This window comes from Haliotis cracherodii, unplaced genomic scaffold (genome assembly GCF_022045235.1).
Source record: "Haliotis cracherodii isolate W230 unplaced genomic scaffold, xgHalCrac1.p SCAF_11, whole genome shotgun sequence".
NCBI classification, from domain to species: Eukaryota; Metazoa; Mollusca; class Gastropoda; order Lepetellida; family Haliotidae; genus Haliotis; species Haliotis cracherodii.
The window spans coordinates 42,493,000-42,519,686 of NW_027266266.1; the positions used below are offsets into that span (position 1 = coordinate 42,493,000).

General features: G+C 43.2%; 1 protein-coding gene across 1 annotated transcript; it reads left to right on the forward strand.

Moving 5' to 3' along the window:
- The first annotated feature begins 376 nt into the window (after window positions 1-376).
- On the forward strand, window positions 377-25,926 carry LOC139455825 (ester hydrolase C11orf54-like). Its single transcript, XM_071237375.1, has 9 exons — window positions 377-504; window positions 9,224-9,322; window positions 11,915-11,988; window positions 15,952-16,053; window positions 17,937-18,011; window positions 21,258-21,344; window positions 22,022-22,171; window positions 24,123-24,236; window positions 24,726-25,926. The coding sequence occupies exons 1-9, from the start codon at window positions 444-446 to the stop codon at window positions 24,894-24,896; spliced, it is 933 nt and encodes a 310-aa protein (XP_071093476.1). The 5' UTR covers window positions 377-443; the 3' UTR covers window positions 24,897-25,926.
- Window positions 25,927-26,687: the final 761 nt, after the last annotated feature.

A 26,687-nucleotide genomic window follows, 5' to 3' on the forward strand; every position in this document is an offset into this window, starting at 1 on the left:
ATTGACAGGGGTAATAATAGTGTAGCGCTATGAGCATCCACTTGGTGAATGGAATCTAGTGCATTTTAAATGCACTTATTATTATTACATATACACGGGATTTCTTGATAAATTCTTCTTTGTGTTAACTGCATGATATTAATAGTGTTCCTAGTCATCAAGAACTGAGCATTGATCACAAACAGATTCCACTACCACTTGGCGAAATGTACATGCTTTTCTTTACTGGGCATTCATCGAGATAAGGTTGCATGTTGATGACGTCTGTGTAGTCTTTTTTTATATTATAGTACCGCTTCTTTGAATAAGGATCGTGCAGTGAGAGTAAGTTCCCTTGACTTCTAATGTTTATACGTGACACGAGGTTGGTCGCTGAACAGCTGAAGAATTAGGACATTTCACAGGCGTGAGGCACGTTATTTCTGCTCGTCATCTCTCCTACAATGTCGACTCCCGTTCTGAAGGCCTCCATGCACGTGCCTCCCATGGGAGAAGCAGCAAGAGGTAGATATATTTTGTTATCTGATCGATGCACATAGGCGGGTGTCATTCATGTCAGTATATAATGTGGGATTGCTGTCCAGTGAACGAGTATTGACCCAGTATTGATGGTAAGGTAATTATATCACGCCGCCCTTATCTACAGGTATAACCCACTTCCATATAGAATAGTCTCGTCTTGTTTAAAAGTTTAAGAACGAGAACTGTTATCAGTGTATAAGTCAGACAACATGTGGTAACATTGCAAAATTACAAGACCAGTTTAAATGTTGCCAGTAAAGACTTTTCAAGACAAACAAAAGGATTAACACAATAGTACTGTTTAATGTTAGTTCTCAGAAAATAACATTAAACTGGTGGATTGTCAACTTAGTAACTTTAAACTTTAAAGGGCCACTGATCTAAAGCAATTCCCCGGGACTGGTTGTTGCCTTTGTTATTGTTTTTTCCCAGTGAGTACCTGGATGTATAGCAAAAATATAGAATAGTTTGCGACCTCTGCTGCGCCATTCGTAAGCGCATTAGTCACTTGTATGGGTAGTAATAAGGGCGTATGGTCACATTGATCAACAAAATGAAATACAGTTTTCGAGATAATAAGGAAATGTAGCTATCTTTGTGGGTAGCACGGTAATGCTACGAAGTTTTGATAAGTCACTTGCTTGGTAATTTTGCGATTTTCGTTTACACTATTTTGACTTGTAACACAAAGTAAATATTTCACCTGAGCATTGTTTTTTTTATAGTGTGTGTATTTTTTACTCTCAAAATGTGTAACATTTTCAAATTTATTAAACGCCTAAATATTCAGTTATTTTACAAAGTGACTGAAAAATATGTCCCTCTGTATTATCATGATAACGAATTCCAAACATTTTGATGTTTAATGTCATCACCAAGAGACTGAAAATGTTACGTTGAAAAAGTACATTTCTCTGTTGTTTGGCTTCTAATCCTACATAATAATCTGTTGTGATGTTTGTAGGCCCTTTTGATCGTCTTAATCAATTTTAGTCAATCTGGACAGATTTTTCAGTCAAAATGACTGAAATATTTACACATTTTATAAATTGCCTGAGAGAATCACATTTTACAAATTAACGGTAATATATACACGCTTACAAAGGAAAAGACTTGTGGAAACAACGTCTCTCGCGCATTGAAGAATTTCCCAACCAAGACGTAGAGGAACAAGAACGAATCGGTTCAATGCTACAGCAAATGAAGGAAAACAAAATGCAAATACCATAATTACAACCTACCAAATTTATGTATATAATTTGAGGCAGCTTCCTTGTTCGCGGAGTGTATCCGGGAATATCCACGCAAAGGAACAATATCCCACTTGTCTGCAGCTGTACAAAGAAACTTATCACGTGTCACTGTAACAATCAAGTGTTTTAAAAGATAACCCGTGTTCATTTCTCAACTGATCACTTAGATTGTTTCAGGTGTTTCACATAGGTGTCAAGTCTCAAGGGTCGGCTGAGAAAGCCCACATGACTACTATTTTCATATCGTCCACGGTTCCTAAAAAATCCATTGAGTGATAGATAACAATGAGCAATCAATTAACGTATTATCAGTTAACCCTTTGAACAAAGTGTGTTGTTTTTACATCGGCACTTCACGCCATGATATGAGTGAATTCCCTTTGTTTTAGTAAACCTAGACATGTAAACACTCACTTTTGACATATCCACTGTGCAAGATAACAGTGATTAATCAATCAACGTATTTTCTGTTAATCCTTTGATGACTAGGAACGATCCGTTGATTTACAAAAAAAGTAAATCAACTGATCATTCACCTCTTGCTGGGCTGCCACGTGCATATTACATAACACACATTTCACCTCACTTCAAACCTGGATTTAGATTGAATAATAAATAAATGCCAAATGGGAACCTTTGTCAGGTAATCTAAGTGGTGCTACCACTAATTGTACCTGTAATAAATTCATTAACTGAGCATCAAGTGAATGACGACAAATACACAAGTGTAGGGTTATACCAGAAAACGTGGATGACAACAAGGGAGTAGAAATCGTATTATCGACGCAATCCGAAATCCGAAAATGCTTTCACTGCATGGATACTTTTTTATTATTAAACCATCTGAGTATTTCCAAATGACGACATCCGATGAGCTCCGCCGTTCTTTTTGTCTGTTTGTTTAGGCTGAAGAAATTAATTAACATACACCCTTTGTCGAAATCTTTATAGATCACAGTTAACCAATCAGTGTTCAAAAATGCGTAAAACAAATATTGCCTCCAGCCTCCAAGTTTATTTAGCTGTCCTTGCAGACGGTAACCCAGTCTCTGGTCACGCTCAGTTGCGTGGCGTATCATCTGGGTACTCACGGGGAAAAAACAATAACAAAGGCAACAACCAGTCCGGGGAATTGCGTTAGATCAGTGCCCCTTTAAAGGGGAAACAGCACTCTAAGTTTGAAAGTATTGAAATATGGATGGGCTTTTTTTTTTGTGGTTTCAAAATGTCCTTATTCAGGACAATAATCTTGACTGGTTAGACTTGTGTTTGGTGCAGTTCTCGCTGCTCGATGCGACCATTGGAGGATATCATAAGAAAAGATATACTATAAGGTGCTGCAGCCAAACTGACATGTGTTTGTTGTTGATTAATGCATTCACGACTTGAAAGGGTGATGCTATCGGTCAACATCATATTATGCACAGTAAAAACTTACATAGTATCCCTTTACAGAATTCAGGTAATATACGAACAGGTGATAGCAAACGTAGTAAATAAAAATGTGAAATTAGAGATGAATTTTCTCTAGACATGATGATTTACTATTTAAATTGTATTTTCTCTTCTGCTAGGCATTGTTTTATTGGCAGAAATTCAATTGACCATTCCTCTCTTGCTGTGCTGCCACATGCATGTTACATAACATGCTTGTTGTAAGAGGCGACTAACTGGATCGGGTGATCAGGCTTGCTGACTTGGTTGATGCATGTCATCAATCCCAATTGCATGGATCGATGCTCATGATGTTAACCACTGGATTGTCTGGTCCAGACTCGATTATTTACAGACCGCTGTCAAATATCTGGAATAGCGCTGAGTGCGGCTTTAAATAATTTTTTTTATATATATAGAGGTTATCACGCAAGTGTGTTTGGGGATGGTTAATATCCTGCATTAGGAATAAACATAGTATTAAGCAAGCCTTGGCGAGCTAAATACATAGTGTTTATTCCTAATACAGGCTATTTACCATCCCCAAACACAGAAGCGTGATAACCTCTTTAGCATACAATGTCATTCTTTAATTCTGTGCTTGAAAATCGCTTTCCCTCTCTCACAAACATTACCGAATCATTGCGAGTTTTCCTGGAATGCGTGCATTAATATTTATTACGTCACAGGGTAAGTGATGTGTCAGTCGGACAGTGACAGTAGCCAATATAGTTCCAACTAGAATCTGTTTCTTATACAGTGGCGAAGCAACATATACGCAAAACAACAATTGTTTTTACTTGCCTCTCGCAACAATACATAGCAATACATCAGTCTAGGGTTGCGACCGGGTACGAAAACTGAACTCGAGTACCTGGCAGACAATACCCGAACTGGACCCGAGTACCCGTAGTTCAATGTTGTCCCACTTGTTTGTAATGCTTTTGCGAATAAAAGGTCATCTAACATCTATTGATCTATTCTAAGGTTTTATGTTTTTTATTAAATGCCTGCATGGCTTACCTAAAACATTTGAACGTTTGTCGGCTTTGTCGTCCATTTTAAAGTGACTTAGGAGTTACGAAAGGCAATTAGAGTTATGTCCCCTGAACGGGTACTCGAGTCCTGAAAATTGGACTCGAGTCCTAAACTACCCGACCCGTTTTCTGGTACTCGAGTACCTGTCGCAACCCTACATCAGTCTGTCCAGTAGAGTAACTGCCTTTTGTCAAAGGTAAGCTACTCCAACCCTCTTCTATGAGACGTCACGGCCATGTTCAGACATTGTTGACAGTCGGCCTGTCCTGTCATAACGTTACGAAGTGCTGTCAGATGTACACACAGCGACAAAATGAAACAAGGTAACAATTCAAAGATATTTCGGCCAAATACAACTATTTTAATTTGTGGCAAAAGGTTCCAAGCCGCAGAGGTCTACAAGCACGGATATGGCTACTGATCCCGCTTGGCTAGGACTAGTGCCCTCGCAATATTGTTTCGCAATTTTTGTTTCCAAAGCTGCCAAAACTTGTAAAATGTCTTAGCTAAGTTACAGTTAGACACTGATTTTAGTATATTAGACTGTTCTTTTGATAATGATAGCAATGATCCAAGGAGTTTCTCCAGATTCCCGATGGTTAATATTCTGACTCGATCGCCGAATGACAAGGGCGACACCATATTTGTTTGTAAACAGTGAAAGTAGTCCCAACTTGACCTTTGATATTTGCATCTCTATCCTCATATGACCCCAACGGATATCCTTTTTATCCATTGGCTTTTATCCTGCAGAGAAACATACCCATTATATGATAAACATACATGTATATATCCTTGACACTCTCCGAGGCAGGGGTGAACGTTATTGAGTTTCTACCCCTAATTCTACCTGTAATAAAGCCATTAATGAACATCAAGTGAATGACAAATACACATGTGTAGGGTTTATACCATGAAACTTGGATGAAGAAGGGAGTAGTAATTGTTGTATTACATGCAATTTGCTTGAAAAATAAGGGTTGCTGCTGTTTTGAGTATTTGATTTAGCAAAAATATTACATACACATATTTACTGTAGATCTATACTAAACTCATAATTGTACATACACATTTACACACGCAGACGAATTTGCAAGGTTAAAGGTTAATGTAAGCATCATCCAATCAAACGCGAGGATTGGTCGAAAACCAATTTTATTGGGTCGCTGATGCTAAGTGGCATCTGGCGATTATGTGGGCCAATCAAAATGGCTGAGAGTTGAAAGTGTTGGAGAGTTGTTTCCCTATTGCTCCCGACCGTCAGGCATGCAAGTTTTCAAACCTGACCGTCTGTCAGCAAAATAGACCGTCTTGGACTGTTGGGCGTTGGGTGTTATAAACATTGCTGTTATGCCATGGTATGAAGTTCCAGCTCTGCTGGTCAACCAATTTGATCGGGTGTTTATGGCTTAGGGACTTCATTGTTTGCTTGTCATCATACCCCGGTAGTGGGGGGCGTTGCTCACAATTTCAATCACTGGATTGTCTGATCCAAACGCCGTCATATAGTTGCAATATTGCTGAGAGTTATGCTAAACAACAAACAATTTCTCTGCTATGAACCTTGCATAGATGAGCAACGCGATGGGGTCGCCATTGTGGCTCTCGGCTAAATAACACTGTGCTAGGGCTGGGACGGTTAACTCGAGTACCCAGGTCGGGTGGGTACTGAGTAGGACCCGGGTACCCACAGGACTACCCGGGCCTGTGGTTAGTCGTGTGATATGTAGTTTAATGACAAAAATGATCTGAACTCTATGGTTACACTACAAGTCACTCATGTTTGCATTTCTTTCTGACTATGCGCTCATTCCTTCTGACTTTTCATATGGTTGAATAAAGACATAACTTAAGTCAACTTCAGTGTATGCATGACCAGATTGTTTAATACATGTATCTAAAGACGTTTTGCAAGTGCTGTGGTAAAATAAATTTCCCATTCGGACATTTTGTATCTCTTGAGACCTACAACGGGTACCCGGGTAGGGTTGGGTAATAGGGGGTGAGTACCCGGGTAGTAAATTTGGAATCGTCTTAGCCCTACACAGTGCATATAAATAACCAAAGTAGCCTTTTCAGCTTGTACCAGGCATCATGTATATACAGTATTCGACGTAATAAGCGCCTCGCTCTAATGAGCGCCCACGGCGATATTTGCTAATATGTTAGCTAGTGAACAATCCCAATTAGCCCCCCTTCTGATTGATCAATGTACACAAGACTTATTTATTCACGTATAATACGCACTTGTGTGTTATATGTATCCTTAATTATGGGCAATTAAATTCTGGAAAAATATATCTGTCGTACGTAAACTAAGGGCGAAACGATACACCTATATTCCGATGCATCGCGATACTTGACCCACGATACGATATACGATAAACGTGGGCCCATTTATCGATACGGAACGCAAATCTCAAGTACAGCGTTTCCTCGCTATTGTGCCTTTCAATAAACCGCTAACTTGGTTATAGCGGGTGCTAACGCATGGCTCCCAAAAACGTACTTACATTTTAAAAAAGCTCAGGTTTTACACCGACAGATGTTTTTCCCCATCTCATAAAACATTATCAGCTGATCACCGCAAGCACATAACACCGAAAATACCAGTCAGCAAATCCGAACTGAAGTACGCAATTCAATACCATTATTATACTATCTTGTTATTAAAACATGTTCATTGTATACAACTGTATCTGGACTTGTGTATGTAATATTTTTTAATTATTTTATTCAAAATTTCATTTAATATTGTTTTCATTAAGTTATGTGAAATCGTGTTTGAAGAGATACAGCAACCACGGTCAGATTACCGCTTTTGACGCATTGAAAAGAACTTTAGTTGCTAGTTGCTATACTTTGACTCGTTAAAAGTCATATTTGTGGCAATTTGGCTAATATATGTCAACATAACATTATCGCAATCGAAATACATGTAGCACGGGAAGTCCCTAGGGTGACTGGTCAAATTGTTCCATACGTAAAAATATCCTGCAACAGCAATCACCAGTACCAAAATGCTACACTTGTGGTTCTTATAATTATAAATATATATATAGTAAAAGCTGCAACTAAGGTAACACGATATTGGAATAAATTATTCCTGATAAAACAATAATTTCAGATACAATTTCTTCGACCATTGTATCAAAATTCTTTGAAGTTTAATCACTGGGGGAGTACAATAATTATTTTCTGGTGTTTGAACTTTGAATTGTTTTGAAGGAAAGTTGAACAACTTCAGTAGTCTTGTTATTATAAAATAATTTTGACTGTTCCAAAATCATGAAAGGTTCAATCTTGACATGCTTTAAGTCTTGTTTTTTTAGCATTGCGTATCGAGATACGTACCGTATCGTGACCAGAATATTGAGATGCGTATCGTATCGTGACCTTCCTGTATAGTTGCAGCCCTAACATAAACACTTCAGGCTGTGAGCATAAACCACGAAATTTATCTTTCAACTCTGTGTTTTTCACCAAAATAATATTCTAATAAGAGCCACCTATTTCTAATTTCGAGAGCGCCCTGGGCACCTATTACGTCGAATACGGTATGTGAACTCTACTGCTGTGAATAAAGCCAACAAGTGCTACAGCTGGCACATTATAACCTAGACATGCATCACTGTTATGAGCTTATACAATACGTGAGATGCTTGGGACATCACACTGACACATTCAAATTAGAAACAGTTTTAAGTTGACTTTTTAAAAAAAGGGTTCACACATTGGTTTAAAAATACCCAATATACTCACTGGACCCAAGGGAGTAAGACTATATTGAATACCCATAGAAAACTATACATGTCCAAAGTGAATGATAACATGCGAGTAAATACCCAGAGATTATCTGGAACCTTGACTGATGGTCAGTGAGTGAGGATTCTTTTTGCAGGGTATGGAATTATCCCAACAAAATATTGGTGGGTTTCACACATTATTTCAATTTAAAACAAAGTTACGTGAACTTTAATGACAGTTGGATAGACGCAATCATTTTGCTGACACTCCAATAGTTTGAGTATGGGTACTAAATCGTCCCATAGTTTTCCTTGAAAGGTTCCCCTCCCATAGTTAAACAAGAGCGGTCACCCTCCCATAGTATAGCATAGTATAGTGAAAATCACTTGAAGATTAGTTCGAGGCATTCACTTGATCGAACTTTTTTTTAAGTTGGAGAAAGTCCTCAATCTCGCGATTATTTTTCGGACATTCTCCTATACATAAAACTAAAACTTTGTCTTTAGTTCAGTATGACAAGTGAGTCTGTGACATGTAATCTAAGTGATCTGCTGCCTTTCAAAAGCTAATAAGATATCTTATCTTATTTTAAGTCATGTCATATGATTGTGACGTCATGGTAACCAGTGATGTCACAATAGTCTGCAAAGCATTGTGATGTAATTATATGGTAGTGATATCTCCTTGGACAATGTTGGAGTTCGCTTGATCTCACTCAAGCAGTATCTCCTGTGGAAGCCAGTTTAGGGTGATAAACCAGAATATATGTAGGCTCAATGATATATCAAATAATACATATAGGGTCATGGGTGACCCAGACGTCTAAGGCGATCCAATTGGCTGTGCAGAGTTGCCTCCCTTGAGCATGCCAGAAACCTATGATCATGGATTCGAATCCTGGATCATTCTGATTATGTTTCTAGGTTTGCCAGCAGCATACCCATGCTTGTGGGTTTCACCGAAATGGTAAATGTGTGAGAACTACATAATTTCACTTTTCAGGCTTTCCTCCCACATTAAGCTGACATGCCATGATATAACTGGACAACTGTTCAAAGTGGTGTTAAACCCCAGTCAGTCAGTCAGTCAGTCAGTCCCTCCGTCCATCCGTCCGTCCGTCCATCCATCCATCCATCCATGTCCATCCATCCATCCATCCATCCATCCATCCATGTCAATCCATCCATCATCCATCCATCCATCCATCCATGTGATTATGTTATTTTCAGTGTTGCAAGAAGGACTGGCCAAGAACTTCGAGAATGTCACAGTGAATGTCGTGGACTGTCCGGACCTCACACAGGAACCCTTCCTGTTGTCAGCCAAAGGTACTGGGAACTGGTATAATACTGAATGTGGGCCGTTCTGTAGGAATAGTGTGTCCTGTGTCAACTGATTAGCAACAAGTTAGAACAGCAGGAGATCTATTTATTTAATCACATGTATAATAGGCAACACAAATGCAATATCTTGCATATGTTAAAATAGAAAACTATTTATGCATTAGAATTAGTTCATAAATAATAATTCATAGCATTGTTGGAAGTTGTGTTTAATTTCTTGGTTTACAAATGTTCTGATCTATAATTTCAAAAGTGTGAAATGAATTGACAAAATGGGGCACATTTTGTTTTCTTCCTGTTTTGACTTTACAGATAAGCACATACAGTTTATGTTTAGCTTACTCGACCGACATTTCTTAAAAAAAGTATAAACACCTTTGCTCTTGTTTTTTTTTTAGCTTACATGACCAACATTTCTTTAAAAATGTATAAAACACCTTCGTTCTTGATTTTTCCCTTTAAAACACACAGTTCAAAACTATGAAGTTTTTTTTTTTTTAAATGGCAATTGAAAAGCATAAACATAACTTATGTTGTGTTCCCCTGATCCAAGTAGTATGTGGGGAATATGAAGACTAGATGAAATTCAAATTTTCAATTTGTCAAAAATAGGGGTTCCCACTTTGCCAGTCGCTATTGTTCAGATATAGAGGTGAGGTGAAATTGGGTTTAACGTCACGTCTAAGATTATTGCACTTATATAGCGACGTGCACGCACATGTGTGTGTGTGGCTGCTTGTACTAGTACGGACTGATGCCGATTTATAGTGCTAGCAAACTGAGATACCATGCCGCAGATTAACATGAATACCCCACTCAGACACGGTATACTGACTCCGAGCCGACCAGTCCTTGTTTTAGCCCCTTAATGCCGAGCGCCAGACAGGGTAACAACAAGTACCATCTTTTAACGTCTTTTGGTATGATGCGTCCGGGGATCGAACCCCGGACCTTCCGCTCTCCGGGCAGACGCTTTACCTCAAGACCACGGAGGCGGTCTTCAGTTATAGAAATCACTCAGCCATGATAATCCCTTATACATTAGGGGATTGGGTGATGGTCTGTTTCGGTCTGTAGCCTATAGTCTATAGCCAGCCAAAACTATAGAATAGTATCAAAGTGCTGTTTTTATTCACATAGCATTATTCTGGTGATGTATTATATTTCATTATGAATTCAGGCAATTATTTAATATTTTATTATAAAATGACATTCATATCATTCGGTATTCATATTTTATTCACAAATACAGTAGCCAGGTAATCAATATGTACATCACAAAATTTATGTATTATTCATATCAGCATAGCATATACAGACATATTTTACGTTGGCACACCAACAAGATGGGAAAGAGCATCTCTATTTTCAATGGCAGAATATGTTGCCTGCAGCAGACAGGTCTTCAGGACATTCAGGCATAATTCATTTACATTCTGGGTTGGTCGCCTGTAACTGGTGCAGTGTAAATTCAACATTGGATTGTTCTTTCTTTATCACATCAATGTGACCGCCTCCATGGTCTAGTGGTAGAACGTCTGCCCGGAGAGCAGCCACACACACACACACACACACACACACACACACACACACACCCACACCCACACACACACACACACGTGCATGTACGTCGCTATATATGTGCCATAATCTTGGACTCAATGTTAAACCCCAGTTCACCTCAGCTCACCTCAAGTCAATGAATTTATACATGATGGGATGGCTTGCTGACATTTTCACAATTTTGGAATGCCATCCCTCTACGTGGTTGGTCGAACGTGGCCCTTAGGTGTTGAAGTGGTTCCACGTGGAACGCTCGCTCTGTTCGATCTACTGTTCTGTCACGTAGTCAGCAAAGTTCCCAAGGGTTTGCCAGACAACACTTCCAGTGAATTCTGGTACCTTTTGTAGTGTAAACTCTACACTTAGAGTGAGTGAGTGAGTGAGTGAGTGAGTATGGTTTTACGCCGCTTTTAGCAATATTCTAGCAATATCATGGCGGGGGACACCAGAAATGGTCTTCACACATTGTACCCATGTCGGGAATCGAACCCAGGTCTTCGGCGTGACGAGCGAACGCTTTAACCACTAGACTACCCGACCGCCCCCTACACTTAGAACCAGAATATATTAAATGCCTACTACCATGAGAATTTTGAATAAATCCTATGTTAACCTGTGCGTTTGTCATTTTGCAATGATCAGTGTTGTCAGTGATACCAAATATTTCATTAGGGTTGGACATCAAATTGATTTAACACAGTTCAGTCATGATCATAGTACAACCCCTGGCTGAGTGATCAGAGTTTTCCAGTGAGTAGAGACGAAACAGACTTTAGTCAGCTCATCACTCATCACTAAAACAACATTCAGCTGACTGGCAAAGTGGGAACAAACCGCAAAAAATAGATGCATCACCAATTTTTCAACACAGCAGTCACAAAACAACATTATGATGTAATATGTTCAGCAGCTGAAAAAACTCATTTGAAATATGTAAAAATTTCAAAAATGAAATTTATCCTGAAAATTATTTTAATTATCCTGTGGGTGTGATGAAGCATGTCTGTCTACCAGGTATATGTGGGAGTCCGAGACTGGCCGATGTGGGTGGACCTCCCTATCTCCTGCCACTAGCTCAGAGGGACAAGGTCAGTAGGTCATATGTGATGTAATTTTTTCATGGGCATCATCTGTGGATTATATTGTTATATGTAAAGATATTTGAGTTTATGAAGAAAGATAAACCTTGAACTTTTAAATGACTAAATTGGTGTATAATAATAATTTTATAGATCATTTATAACAATAATGGCTGTAGTGGTAGCAGACTTAAAAAAATCCAATCTACTGGTACCGGACCGTCCTTTAAGCAATGTTTCTGACAGATCACGATCTGGAAAATACTTTCATGAAAGTGTATCCTGTATATAAGCCGAGCCCATTGTATAGCATCTTTTTTCTGGTCCTCAAAATTCAACTTATCTACGGTCATACACAGTATGTAATTTTGTCAAGGGTGACATGGAGCACATGAGGCACAAGAGGTCTACCCTTTTGTATTTAGTGTGCCCACAAGCTGAATATTTTTTGTCCATCTTTGACCTGGTGAATGTCGTTTCAACATGGGTTAGATAATCAGCGGTGGTGATCAAGAAAGTATGCCTTCGTCCTTTTCATTTAGAATTTTAACAACCCATTCAATTTCTGAATCCCCGGGTTATTTCATGAATAATAACATGCTTTAAGTGTGTTTGTGTATTAATTTCACATGTTTGTACACATTCATGTTGCTGTAACTTTTTTATCCCAGGTTTCATATTATAAATACCATATTATATCCACGTCTTCGTTTGATGAGAGCAACTATGTATGAGCCATCAAGTTGTAGGAACCTTGCACTAAAGGTTGGATCCTGTTCAGAGAGTGCTCAATCACTCACTCACTCACTCACTCACATCCACTCACTTTCTTACCCACTCACTTACTCACTCACTCACTCACTCATCCACTCACTCACTCAAATCCACTCACTCACTCTCATCCTCTCACTCACTCACTCACTCACTCACTCACTCACTCTCACTCATCCTCTCACTCACACTCATCCTCTCACTCACTCACTCACTCACTCACTCACTCATGCCGGTAAACCCTTTTTGAGATGCCTCACAGAGCTTCATGATCTTGTTGTATTGGCTGATGTGTCGGCGTGTTGGGTCAGCGTGGTGTGTCAATGTGATGTGTCGGCGTGTTGGGTCAGCGTGGTGTGTCAATGTGATGTGTCGGCGTGTTGGGTCAGCGTGGTGTGTCAATGTGATGTGTCGGTGTGTTGGGTCAGCGTGGTGTGTCAATGTGATGTGTCGGCGTGTTGGGTCAGCGTGGTGTGTCAATGTGATGTGTCGGCGTGTTGGGTCAGCGTGGTGTGTCAATGTGATGTGTCGGCGTGTTGGGTCAGCGTGGTGTGTCAATGTGATGTGTCGGCGTGTTGGGTCAGCGTGGTGCGTCAATGTGATGTGTCTGCGTGTTGGGTCAGCGTGGTGCGTCAATGTGATGTGTCGGCGTGTTGGGTCAGCGTGGTGTGTCAATGTGATGTGTCTGCGTGTTGGGTCAGCGTGGTGCGTCAATGTGATGTGTCGGCGTGTTGGGTCAGCGTGGTGTGTCAATGTGATGTGTCGGTGTGTGGGTCAGCGTGGTGTGTCAATGTGATGTGTCGGTGTGTTGGGTCAGCGTGGTGTGTCAATGTGATGTGTCGGCGTGTTGGGTCAGCGTGGTGTGTCAATGTGATGTGTCGGCGTGTTGGGTCAGCGTGGTGTGTCAATGTGATGTGTCGGCGTGTTGGGTCAGCGTGGTGTGTCAATGTGATGTGTCGGCGTGTTGGGTCAGCGTGGTGTGTCAATGTGATGTGTCGGCGTGTTGGGTCAGCGTGGTGTGTCAATGTGATGTGTCGGTGTGTTGGGTCAGCGTGGTGTGTCAATGTGATGTGTCGGCGTGTTGGGTCAGCGTGGTGTGTCAATGTGATGTGTCGGCGTGTTGGGTCAGCGTGGTGTGTCAATGTGATGTGTCGGCGTGTTGGGTCAGCGTGGTGTGTCAATGTGATGTGTCGGCGTGTTGGGTCAGCGTGGTGCGTCAATGTGATGTGTCTGCGTGTTGGGTCAGCGTGGTGCGTCAATGTGATGTGTCGGCGTGTTGGGTCAGCGTGGTGTGTCAATGTGATGTGTCTGCGTGTTGGGTCAGCGTGGTGCGTCAATGTGATGTGTCGGCGTGTTGGGTCAGCGTGGTGTGTCAATGTGATGTGTCGGTGTGTGGGTCAGCGTGGTGTGTCAATGTGATGTGTCGGCGTGTTGGGTCAGCGTGGTGTGTCAATGTGATGTGTCGGCGTGTTGGGTCAGCGTGGTGTGTCAATGTGATGTGTCGGCGTGTTGGGTCAGCGTGGTGTGTCAATGTGATGTGTCGGCGTGTTGGGTCAGCGTGGTGTGTCAATGTGATGTGTCGGCGTGTTGGGTCAGCGTGGTGTGTCAATGTGATGTGTCGGTGTGTTGGGTCAGCGTGGTGTGTCAATGTGATGTGTCGGCGTGTTGGGTCAGCGTGGTGTGTCAATGTGATGTGTCTGCGTGTTGGGTCAGCGTGGTGCGTCAATGTGATGTGTCGATGTGTTGGGTCAGCGTGGTGTGTCAATGTGATGTGTCGGTGTGTGGGTCAGCGTGGTGTGTCAATGTGATGTGTCGGCGTGTTGGGTCAGCGTGGTGTGTCAATGTGATGTGTCGGCGTGTTGGGTCAGCGTGGTGTGTCAATGTGATGTGTCTGCGTGTTGGGTCAGCGTGGTGCGTCAATGTGATGTGTCGGTGTGTTGGGTCAGCGTGGTGCGTCAATGTGATGTGTCGGTGTGTTGGGTCAGCGTGGTGTGTCAATGTGATGTGTCGCGTGTTGGGTCAGCGTGGTGTGTCAATGTGATGTGTCGGCATGTTGGGTCAGCTTGGTGTGTCAATGTGATGTGTCGGTGTGTTGGGTCAGCGTGGTGTGTCAATGTGATGTGTCGGCGTGTTGGGTCAGCGTGGTGTGTCAATGTGATGTGTCGGCGTGTTGGGTCAGCGTGGTGTGTCAATGTGATGTGTTGGTGTGTTGGGTCAGCGTGGTGTGTCAATGTGATGTGTCGGCGTGTTGGGTCAGCGTGGTGTGTCAATGTGATGTGTCGGCGTGTTGGGTCAGCGTGTTGCGTCAATGTGATGTGTCGATGTGTTGGGTCAGCGTGGTGTGTCAATGTGATGTGTCGGTGTGTGGGTCAGCGTGGTGTGTCAATGTGATGTGTCGGCGTGTTGGGTCAGCGTGGTGTGTCAATGTGATGTGTCGGCGTGTTGGGTCAGCGTGGTGTGTCAATGTGATGTGTCGGCGTGTTGGGTCAGCGTGGTGTGTCAATGTGATGTGTCGGCGTGTTGGGTCAGCGTGGTGTGTCAATGTGATGTGTCGGTGTGTTGGGTCAGCGTGGTGTGTCAATGTGATGTGTCGGCGTGTTGGGTCAGCGTGGTGTGTCAATGTGATGTGTCGGCGTGTTGGGTCAGCGTGGTGTGTCAATGTGATGTGTCGGCGTGTTGGGTCAGCGTGGTGTGTCAATGTGATGTGTCGGCGTGTTGGGTCAGCGTGGTGCGTCAATGTGATGTGTCTGCGTGTTGGGTCAGCGTGGTGCGTCAATGTGATGTGTCGGCGTGTTGGGTCAGCGTGGTGTGTCAATGTGATGTGTCTGCGTGTTGGGTCAGCGTGGTGCGTCAATGTGATGTGTCGGTGTGTTGGGTCAGCGTGGTGTGTCAATGTGATGTGTCGGTGTGTTGGGTCAGCGTGGTGTGTCAATGTGATGTGTCGCGTGTTGGGTCAGCGTGGTGTGTCAATGTGATGTGTCGGCATGTTGGGTCAGCGTGGTGTGTCAATGTGATGTGTCGGTGTGTTGGGTCAGCGTGGTGTGTCAATGTGATGTGTCGGCGTGTTGGGTCAGCGTGGTGTGTCAATGTGATGTGTCGGCGTGTTGGGTCAGCGTGGTGTGTCAATGTGATGTGTTGGTGTGTTATGTCACTTTGATGTGTCAGCATAATGTGTCAGTTAATTCTCCCGTTGTATTGCAGGTGTTTAACTTCCCCTTGATTTCCAAGCTGGTCAACCTGCCAGGTGCCTTCATTGTTGGAGCTGGCGCTGGTCCATGTCATGTTGTAGGGGTGAACAGTGAGGTGAGACATGGACTCATCCATTGTGTTGTAGGGGTGAACAGTGAGATGAGACATTGGCTCCTCCATTATGTTGTAGGGTGAACAGTGAGGTGAGACATGGACTCCTCAATTGTGTTGTAGGGGTGAACAGTGAGGTGAGACATGGACTCCTCCATTATGTTGTTGGGTGAACAGTGCGGTGAGACATGGCCTCCTTCATTGTGTTGTAGGGGTGAACAGTGAGGTGAAACATGGACTCCTCCATTATGTTGTAGGGGTGAACAGTGAGGTGAAACATGGACTCCTCCATTATGTTGTTGAGTGAACAGTGAGGTGAAACATGGACTCCTCCATTATGTTGTAGGGGTGAACAGTGAGTTGAGACTTGGACTCCTCCATTATGTTGTAGGGGTTGCCCTCGTTGATCTCCCTAGTGGATAGAGCATCTACATATGGTACTTGTTGTTGCCTTGCCTGGCGCTTGACATTAAGAGATAAAACAATGAGTCAGTATATGTCTGATATATATATATATATATATATCTGATATATATCCTTATTATAGTATCTTATATAGTATCTTATAGTACCCATATTAAACTGGAATTACAGTAGGCTAACACTATGCAAACAGCAATAGTCCGGACCAGTACAAGCACACAAATGCCTGCATCTGCTGCTATATAAATGCAGTAATCTTGAACACGATAATCTTGAATGTAATGTTAAATCCCATCCCTTTCCCCCTCTTTGACCGCCTCCGTGGTCTAGTGGTAGACTGTCCGCCCGGAGAGCGGAAGGTTCTGGGTTCGATCCCGGGCCACGTCATACCAAAAGACTTTAAAATATGGTACTTGTTGTTACCTTGTCTTGCACTCGGCATTAAGGGGCTAAAACAAGGACTGGTGGCCCGGAGTCAGTATACTGTGTCTGAGTGGGGTATTCATGTAAAACTGCAGCATAGTATCTCAGTGGTCCAGCACTATAAATCAGCATTAATCCGGACTAATACAAGCAGCCACACACACACGTACATGCACGTCACTATATGAGTGCAATAATCTTGAATGAGACGTTAAACCCCATTTCACCTCACCTCACCTTGAATGAGACGTTAAACCCCATTTGACCTCACCTCGCCTTGAATGAGACGTTAAACCCCATTTCACCTAACCTCACCTTGAATGCGAAGTTAAACCCCATTTCACCTCACCTCACCTTGACTGCGACGTTAAACCCCATTTCACCTCACCTCACCTTGAATACGACGTTAAACCCCATTTGACCTCGGCTCACCTTGAATGAGACGTTAAACCCCATTTCACCTCACCTCACCTTGAATGCGACGTTAAACCCATTACACCTCACCTCACCTTGAATGGGACGATAAACCCCATTTCATCTCACCTCACCATGAATGCGACGTTATACCCAATTTCACCTCACCTCACCTTGAATGCGACGTTATACCCAATTTCACCTCACCTCACCTTGAATGCGATGTTATACCCAATTTCACCTCACCTCACCTTGAATGCGACGTTATACCCAATTTCACCTCACCTCACCTCACCTTTTCTCCTCACTTCCTTAGGGGAGGTCGGGTAGCCTAGTGGTTAAAGCGTTCGCTCGTCACGCCAAAGACCCGGGTTCTATTCCCGACATTGGTACAATAAACGAAGCCCATTTGCCGTGATATTGCTGGAATATTGCTAAAAGCGGCATAAAACCTCACTCACTCCTCACTTCCTTGATCGCAGTTTTCTGCATGTGTTTATTTCTCTGAACCCCCTGTGTTAATGAAGCTGAAATCTTGTGCCATGGATACAAGCACTGGTGTCTCTGACATGTCTTTAATCACATGTATGATTGGTTTAGCATTGTGTTTGTCCTTGTGTTTGCAGCTGATTGGCAATGTGAAGGTTCCAGAGACTGACACTGGGACTGCCATCAACAACTCCTACATTGCCAAGACTGAGGTAGGACATAGGAACAGTTTCTTAACGTTTAATCTCATGACCATTGGAAGGCTGTACAAGAACCTTGCTAGTCAGGGCATCTGGTAAGATTGTGGGTCAGAATAGGTCTCTAGTACCCATGCTTGCTGTTAGTGGTCCCCGGTGAGATTGTGGGTCAGACTAGGTCTCTAGTACCCATGCTTGCTGTTAGTGGCCCCTGGTGAGATTGTGGGTCAGAATAGGTCTCTAGTACCCCATGCTAGCTGTCAGTGGCCCCTGGTGAGATTGTGGGTGAGAATAGGTGGTTAGTACCCATGCTTGCTGTTAGCGGCCCCTGGTGAGATTGTGGGTTAGACTAGGTCTCTAGTACCCCTGCTTGCTGTTAGCGGCCCCTGGTGAGGTTGTGGGTCAGTCTAGGTCTCTAGTACCCATGCTTGCTGTTAGCGGCCCCTGGTGAGATTGTGGGTTAGACTAGGTCTCTAGTACCCCTGCTTGCTGTTAGTGGCCCCTGGTGAGGTTGTGGGTCAGTCTAGGTCTCTAGTACCCATGCTTGCTGTTAGCGGCCCCTGGTGAGATTGTGGGTTAGACTAGGTCTCTAGTACCCCTGCTTGCTGTTAGTGGCCCCTGGTGAGGTTGTGGGTTAGACTAGGTCTCTAGTACCCATGCTTGCTGTTAGCAGCCCCTGGTGAGGTTGTGGGTCAGACTAGGTCTCTAGTACCCATGCTTGCTGTTAGCGGCCCCTGGTGAGATTGTGGGTTAGACTAGGTCTCTAGTACCCATGCTTGCTGTTAGTGGTCCCCGGTGAGATTGTGGGTCAGACTAGGTCTCTAGTACCCATGCTTGCTGTTAGTGGCCCCTGGTGAGATTGTGGGTTAGACTAGGTCTCTAGTACCCATGCTTGCTGTTAGTGGCCCCTGGTGAGGTTGTGGGTCAGAATAGGTTAGTACCCCATGCTAGCTGTCAGTGGCCCCTGGTGAGATTGTGGGTGAGAATAGGTGGTTAGTACCCATGCTTGCTGTTAGCGGCCCCTGGTGAGATTGTGGGTTAGACTAGGTCTCTAGTACCCCTGCTTGCTGTTAGCGGCCCCTGGTGAGGTTGTGGGTCAGTCTAGGTCTCTAGTACCCATGCTTGCTGTTAGCGGCCCCTGGTGAGATTGTGGGTTAGACTAGGTCTCTAGTACCCCTGCTTGCTGTTAGTGGCCCCTGGTGAGGTTGTGGGTCAGACTAGGTCTCTAGTACCCATGCTTGCTGTTAGTGGCCCCTGGTGAGGTTGTGGGTCAGTCTAGGTCTCTAGTACCCATGCTTGCTGTTAGCGGCCCCTGGTGAGATTGTGGGTCAGACTAGGTCTCTAGTACCCCTGCTTGCTGTTAGTGGCCCCTGGTGAGGTTGTGGGTCAGACTAGGTCTCTAGTACCCCTGCTTGCTGTTAGCGGCCCCTGGTGAGGTTGTGGGTCAGACTAGGTCTCTAGTACCCCTGCTTGCTGTTAGCGGCCCCTGGTGAGATTGTGGGTTAGACTAGGTCTCTAGTACCCCTGCTTGCTGTTAGTGGCCCCTGGTGAGGTTTTGGGTCAGACTAGGTCTCTAGTACCCATGCTTGCTGTTAGTGGCCCCTGGTGAGATTGTGGGTTAGACTAGGTCTGTAGTACCCATGCTTGCTGTTAGTGGCCCCTGGTGAGGTTGTGGGTCAGTCTAGGTCTCTAGTACCCATGCTTGCTGTTAGCGGCCCCTGGTGAGATTGTGGGTTAGACTAGGTCTCTAGTACCCATGCTTGCTGTTAGTGGCCCCTGGTGAGGTTGTGGGTCAGTCTAGGTCTCTAGTACCCATGCTTGCTGTTAGTGGCCCCTGGTGAGGTTGTGGGTCAGTCTAGGTCTCTAGTACCCATGCTTGCTGTTAGTGGCCCCTGGTGAGATTGTGGGTCAGTCTAGGTCTCTAGTACCCATGCTTGCTGTTAGCGGCCCCTGGTGAGATTGTGGGTTAGACTAGGTCTCTAGTACCCATGCTTGCTGTTAGCGGCCCCTGGTGAGATTGTGGGTCAGTCTAGGTCTCTAGTACCCATGCTTGCTGTTAGCGGCCCCTGGTGAGATTGTGGGTTAGACTAGGTCTCTAGTACCCATGCTTGCTGTTTTATGCCCCTGGTGAGATTGTGGGTTAGACTAGGTCTCTAGTACCCCTGCTTGCTGTTAGTGGCCCCTGGTGAGATTGTGGGTCAGTCTAGGTCTCTAGTACCCATGCTTGCTGTTAGCGGCCCCTGGTGAGATTGTGGGTTAGACTAGGTCTCTAGTACCCATGCTTGCTGTTAGCAGCCCCTGGTGAGGTTGTGGGTCAGACTAGGTCTCTAGTACCCATGCTTGCTGTTAGTGGCCCCTGGTGAGATTGTGGGTTAGACTAGGTCTCTAGTACCCATGCTTCAAATCATGAGTGATCAGAGCACCATTCCACAAAGCGATTGCAGATGGAAACTCCCATGCTTTAGCACAGACTTACAGCAGTCGTAGTTCTAAGATCCCTATGTAGATCTTGGCTGATTGTTGGTTATCCCACCCATGTGGGTAGTTGCTCTTGCAGTCAACCACTGGATTGCATTGTATGATTATTTCCTTCAGCAAAGTGGTAAATGTCCAACACGGGCATCTCTTCGGGCTTCTTCCACAGAAACCTAAACTTGTCGTGAGAGGCGAACAAATGGGTTTGATGGTCAGACCTTGTTGATTGCGTGTCGTCATACCCTGATGACATGGATCGCTGTTCACAATATCGATCACTGGATTGCCTGGTCAAGACTCCATTATTTACTGATCGCTTTCATATAGCTGGAATATTGCTGAGGATGGTCTTAAACAAAAAGAAGTAAAAAATGAAACAAACCTTCTACATCATGATGACATGCAGTGATATAACTGGTTGGTTGGTTGGTTTGTTGTTTAACGCTGCATTCAGCAATATTCCAGCTATATGACGGCGATCTGTAAATGATCGAGTCTGGATCAGACAATCCAGTGATTAATATCATGAGCATCGATCCACGCAATTGGGATCGATGACATGCATCAACCAAGTCAGCGAGTCTGACCACCCGATCCTGTTAGTCGCCTTTTACAACAAGCATTGGTTGCTGAAGACCTATTCTACCCCGGAATCTTCACGGGTTTTAACTGAGATACTGTTATACATGGTGTTTTATTATTTACAGGTCCGTGTAATGTAGCTGTAACAATGGTGAGTGGAAACAACAATCTCTCAATCTTCCTGTCTGATTGGTTTTGTTACAGAATGACGCCTGTGTTCTAGAGAAAGTAAACTCTACAGACTTTTGCCTCATGGGGAACTTCCTGTGCTCAGAAGGAAAACCAGGGAAGGTATACTGTCTGCTCCATGTGGGTGCGGTTGGGAGTGATACTCGTAGTCCATGTCCACTTGTCATGGGCCTCTTCCCCCCCCCCCCCCCCACACACACACACATCCACCCCCATTTACTCTCTCTTTCTCCCCCATGTGGGTGCGGTTGGGAGTAATACTCATAGTCAATATCCACTTGTTTGAAGCCTTCCCCGCCCCCACCCCCCCCCATCTTCTCTCTCTCAAGGGGGCACAGGTGGCCCAGTCGTCTAAGGCGCCGCGATTCACTGTGCAGAGTTGCATCCCTTGGGCACGCCAGAAACCTATGATTGTGGGTTTGAATCCCGTTTCGTCCAGATTATGTTTCTAGGTTTGTCAGCACCATACCCATGCTCATGGGTTTCACCGAAGTGGTAAATGTCTGAGACCTGCATCACTTCGGGCTTTCCTCCCACATTAAGCTGACATGCTGCGATATAACTGGAATACTGTTAAAAGCGGTGTTAAACCCAACTCACTCATTCACTCTCCCTGCTCTATGTGGGTGGTGTTTGGAATGATACTCATAGTCCATGTCCACTTGTCATTAAACTAAGTGCATTCTTTGATTGCAATTTCAAATAAGTAGTGGTCATGTGGTAAGCATTTATGTCATTCTGGTACGTTTATTATCAGCACATCTGTGATGGTTTGCCAGGTCATCGAAGTGGTTGCGAGCAGGAGGACTGGTCCAGACAACTTCATGACCAGTCTGAGGACGAGTCTGGCAGATCACTACAACACCAGGCCGGTCGCCCTGGGTGGAACTTTCCTGATAGAGAGTGGGAAGGCCAACCTGCACATCATGGTCAGCGGTACCATGTTCAGCATTAGCAGCAGAGGACTTAGTGTGTACAGGAGACCAGTCCCCGACATGCCTCAGTCTGCCTGAGATCACTGCCGGGGTCATTTGTACATGTAACTGCCTGTAGCACATGAATGTCTACAAGAATTAGAATCATAAAATTGAAGCGAACATGTTAAACGCGCACAGTGATATTATTGTCAAGAGCATGATGTTCGGCATTGACAGTAGAGGACCTAACATGTGCGTGAGACGGCTCTCCTGTTACATGTAAAAGTGAGCACCTGAGAGGGGTCACTTGTACACTAAACTGCCTGACCGTGGACTACAGATTTCTGTCTGTTGCACATTAATTCCTCTACAAGAATTAGAATAGTAAAATTAAAGCGTCCATGTTAAACCCCCACAGTGATATTATTGTCAAGAGCATGGTGTTCGGCATTTATATTAGAGGACCTAACATGTGTGTGACGGGTCTCCTGTTACACGTAAAAGTGAGCACCTGAGAGGGGTCACTTGTACACGTAACTGCCTGACCGTGGACCACAGATTTCTGTCTGTGGCACATTAATTTCTCTACAAGAATTAAAATAGTAAAATTAAAGCGACCATGTTGAACTTGTACGTTATTATTGTCTGTAGCTAAATGGTCGTCTGTCTAACGTCAACCTAGAGTTTTTGACTGACAGTGCAACAACAGTGGGTCATGTGTTTGTATGTACTAGCGTACTCCGTCAACCAGAATACACCCAGTCTCTCAGAAGTGTAGTTAGTATGTTTGACCAATGAATCATGTCAGGACCTGATTCCAGCAAGAGGGGATCCAGTGAGGGGTCATCTTCCCGAGGCAAGAGAGTTAACTGACTTTAAAAGTCCAGTTCCCACCCTTGCCAAACTAGGCTGGAATTCCTGGGCTCGATCCTAGCACCACCAGTGGTTATTACGAGTTATGTCCCTTCTAAGCCTCTCCTGTGGACCAATCAGATTCCACCACTCGTATCACTTGCATCTGCTTCAAACAAAATGGCGGCGCCCAGTCAAGACGATCTGATCAAAACTCAAGATCTATATTGTGATAAAACAGGTCTTACATCAAAAGTGCCTCGAATCACGTGAGCACAAACATAAAAAGATTTGTAAAATATCTGTTGGCAACGAGTTGGCGGTACATATGCCTTGCAAATCCTGCAATTGACTGAAATCTGCGCAACAGTTTACGAACTGGATTTCGATTTTGTTGCGCGATTTTGATTGGACTATGCATAGACTTGTTAGTCCAGCTAAAATGTAACTCCATAATACCAGCCTAGTTCGGCAAGGGTGGAAACTGGACTTTGATAGTCGCTTGCCTCGGGAAGATGGTGAGGGGTCTGACCAATGAGCTCTGTGGTTACCTGTGTATGTTCATAGTGTTGATGCAACATCAGCCACAGCCTTGCAGACAACGTCATGTACTTCAATACCGGGCAATGCTAGGCAGCGTTAGAAATTGGCACTAGTCCTGTAGTCCTTGCCAAACTGCCTAATAGTTGAGTTATCATAAGGACTAGTAGAAATTTGCCAATATTTAAGGGTGTTGCTATATGTTATCATTTTAAGGACTAGTGGACCGAAAATGGTAGTTTCTACCACTGCTAGGGTTGACGTCAAGTTCATGCGCAGAGTAGGGCTCATTTTTGCATAACATTTATCACCCCAACATCTCATATCCTTCCCATCACAAGCAAAAAGAAATTATTATTATTGATTATTAACCGTTTGTTTATATGACAATGATTGTAGCAAGGTCAAAATCTAGTTACTGGCAATGTTTTTTGAAAAATTCATGTTTCGCTTAATCGTATTCGCAGAATTTGGATCAAAATATTATAATGATTCCACCCAAATCATAGTGGTTGGCAATTTGGCATCTTGGTGTGTGTGTCTATATAGACTTGATGATGTTCTCTTCCAGCCCGACTTCTCCAAGACTCCTCTCAAGTCTGACGAAGATGTCAACAACTGGCTGAAATTTTTCGAGATGGATGCACCTCTGGTGTGCCTGGGAGAGCTGGTGTCACATGACCCTGTGAGCTTCTTTGTTATTAATCGCTGAAGAATCTAGTTATCTGATTGGCCTGTTGCCGTCTTGTGAAACCCATACAAGTTGGCTGGCCGGCCTGTTTCATGTGTATGGATATCTTGTCATTTGGTGTGATGTAAAGACACTTTTCTTGTCTTATCGGATCTATGCCACACTGAAAGTTTGATGGCCATCGCAGTGAATTGGAAAGTCAGGCACCAAGCGGATTTCTAGAGTAGTTTTAGAAAATGACACATACAATATGCAGAAAGGGGCTTGCATGGATATCGATAGCAGTTTTCTTACCTACATCGCAAAGTTGATGCTGACTGACAAATCACAATTTAAATTCATCAACATGATCATTGAATCGTCGATTGCGGCCAATGTTTTAAATAATTTTGTGAACTATGTTTATTTCAATCCTTTTGTGAATTATTGAGCCATTTATCTGGACTAACATGGCTTTTTTGAAAATGACCTCTTATGTTAAAGGACCTTGACCTTCGGACAGAGCACTTCCACTGCTTCAGCACACATGGTCAGGGAGGTCACTACCATTATGACACCACGCCCAACGAGGTCAAGTACAGAGCCTACTTCTCATTGGCCGAGTTCGTCTATAGAATTGACCAACCAAAGGAAACTCATAAAGTGGGGCGCTGAGGTCACAAGTCAAGGTCATGAAACATTTTTAAGTGGGTGAAGGTCGAAGTGGGTAATTGACCTTCAGTTTAGCTATCAATAGAATTTAAGAATTTAAATATTTATCCTTAATGCAAATGCTTGATTCTTTTATTCTTGAATCTATTTCTACTCATTTGGGTTGGAACATAAAATTAATGTGATTGTGTTGATGTAAATTCTTAGTACAAATCAGTTGCATTACGCCATGTACACAAGATGATAAAAAGTTCATTTGTATCCATGCAGTTTGTAATTTGCACTGGTTTTCTGATCTTTTTTTATTTTCACATAGCTTTTCAATTCCATGGAACAATATGTTTCAGAATTCATTCTTGAGAACTTGCAGAGGAATCACAGAATGGGAGGTTTTTCATTTCTAGGTTAAAATATAATTCACAAAATGACGCACTGAAGCAATAGGGCTAGTTTGTTTGTTTGTTTGTTGTTTAAGGCTGCACTCAGCAATATTCCAGCTATATGACGCGGTCTGTAAATAATCGAGACAATCCAGTGATTGACATCATGACCATCGATCCACACAATTGGGATCGATGACATGCATCAACCAAGTCAGCGAGCCTGACAAACCAATCCCGTTAGTCGCCTCTTACGACAAGCAGTCGCCTCAGTAGGGCTAGTCTGGATATTAGTTGAACTGCTGTATATGAAATCTTGCAAAATGTAGAAATACAGTGAGAATATACTTTAATTTATTATTTTGTTATGGATACAGCAATTTTGGTAATATATGTGGACTGCTGGAGATATTATAGATTCCACATTTACTGTCTGATTTCTGATGTGATAATCTCAGAATTACATTTCTTTGTCACAGTATAACTGTTTCCACATAAACAGAACGCATTGTGAAACTTGTTCTGATGTTCTTGTGATTTACAGACAAGTGGCATCTCAAGCTTACAGTGATATTATATTATTAAGTCAAATGTCTACTTTAAAGTAGTCATCAAAGTATTATGATTTGTATCCAATGATTGAAACATTATTGAATTAAATATATTTTACACATTCATATTCTTGCTTTTCATTCTCGTCTTTCACAAGTGAGAACGGAAGTTGACACTTTCTTGAATTAACGTTATGTTCACAAACATAAAATTTAAGAATGGCATATGTTTTATCAAAGATGTGTGAAGATACTTCTTTCAAATTGTGTGTTACATTGAAGAACTTATTAATCTGGACCTCTGTCTACCCAGACTAAACTTTAAGACCACTTACGTCTTTGCTTTGGATTTCACAGTGGGTGGTCATGGCCATAAGTGGGTGAGTGAGTATTGTTTTCCCCCGCCGCGCGAAAGCGCGAAGCGGGGATATAGTATTCACGACCGTCCGTCCGTATGTCTCACCTGTTTGTTGCCGCGATATCTCAAGAACTAAACACTGGATTGTCTTCATATTTGGAACTATGGTATATATACAGACTCCGCAGACACCAGTCGGTTTTGGTGACCTTGACCCCATTTTCAAGGTCACAGCAGGCAAATCTGCTTTTGGAGTTGGAAAACAAAAGACCCGGGTTCGATTCCCGACATGGGTACAATGTGTGAAGCCCATTTCTGGTGTCCCCTGCCGTGATATTGCTGGAATATAGCTAAAAGCGGAGTCAAACCATACTCACTCACTCACTCTACCTGCATTCTGTTTGATCCACCAGTTTTATATATCTACGAGTAATGTATCAACTTTGATATTTGATACCAATCTCAACAACAACAAAGTCAAAGTCAACAAATATAGAAAATAGAT

Excerpts from the sequence above, each read along its gene's own strand:
- LOC139455825 (XM_071237375.1), top strand. The coding sequence starts at position 444 with ATGTCGACTCCCGTTCTGAAGGCCTCCATGCACGTGCCTCCCATGGGA. Across the intron at positions 9,323-11,914 it reads CTTCCTGTTGTCAGCCAAAG|GTATATGTGGGAGTCCGAGA; the intron begins GTACTGGGAACT and ends TCTGTCTACCAG. Across the intron at positions 16,054-17,936 it reads TTGTAGGGGTGAACAGTGAG|CTGATTGGCAATGTGAAGGT; the intron begins GTGAGACATGGA and ends TTGTGTTTGCAG.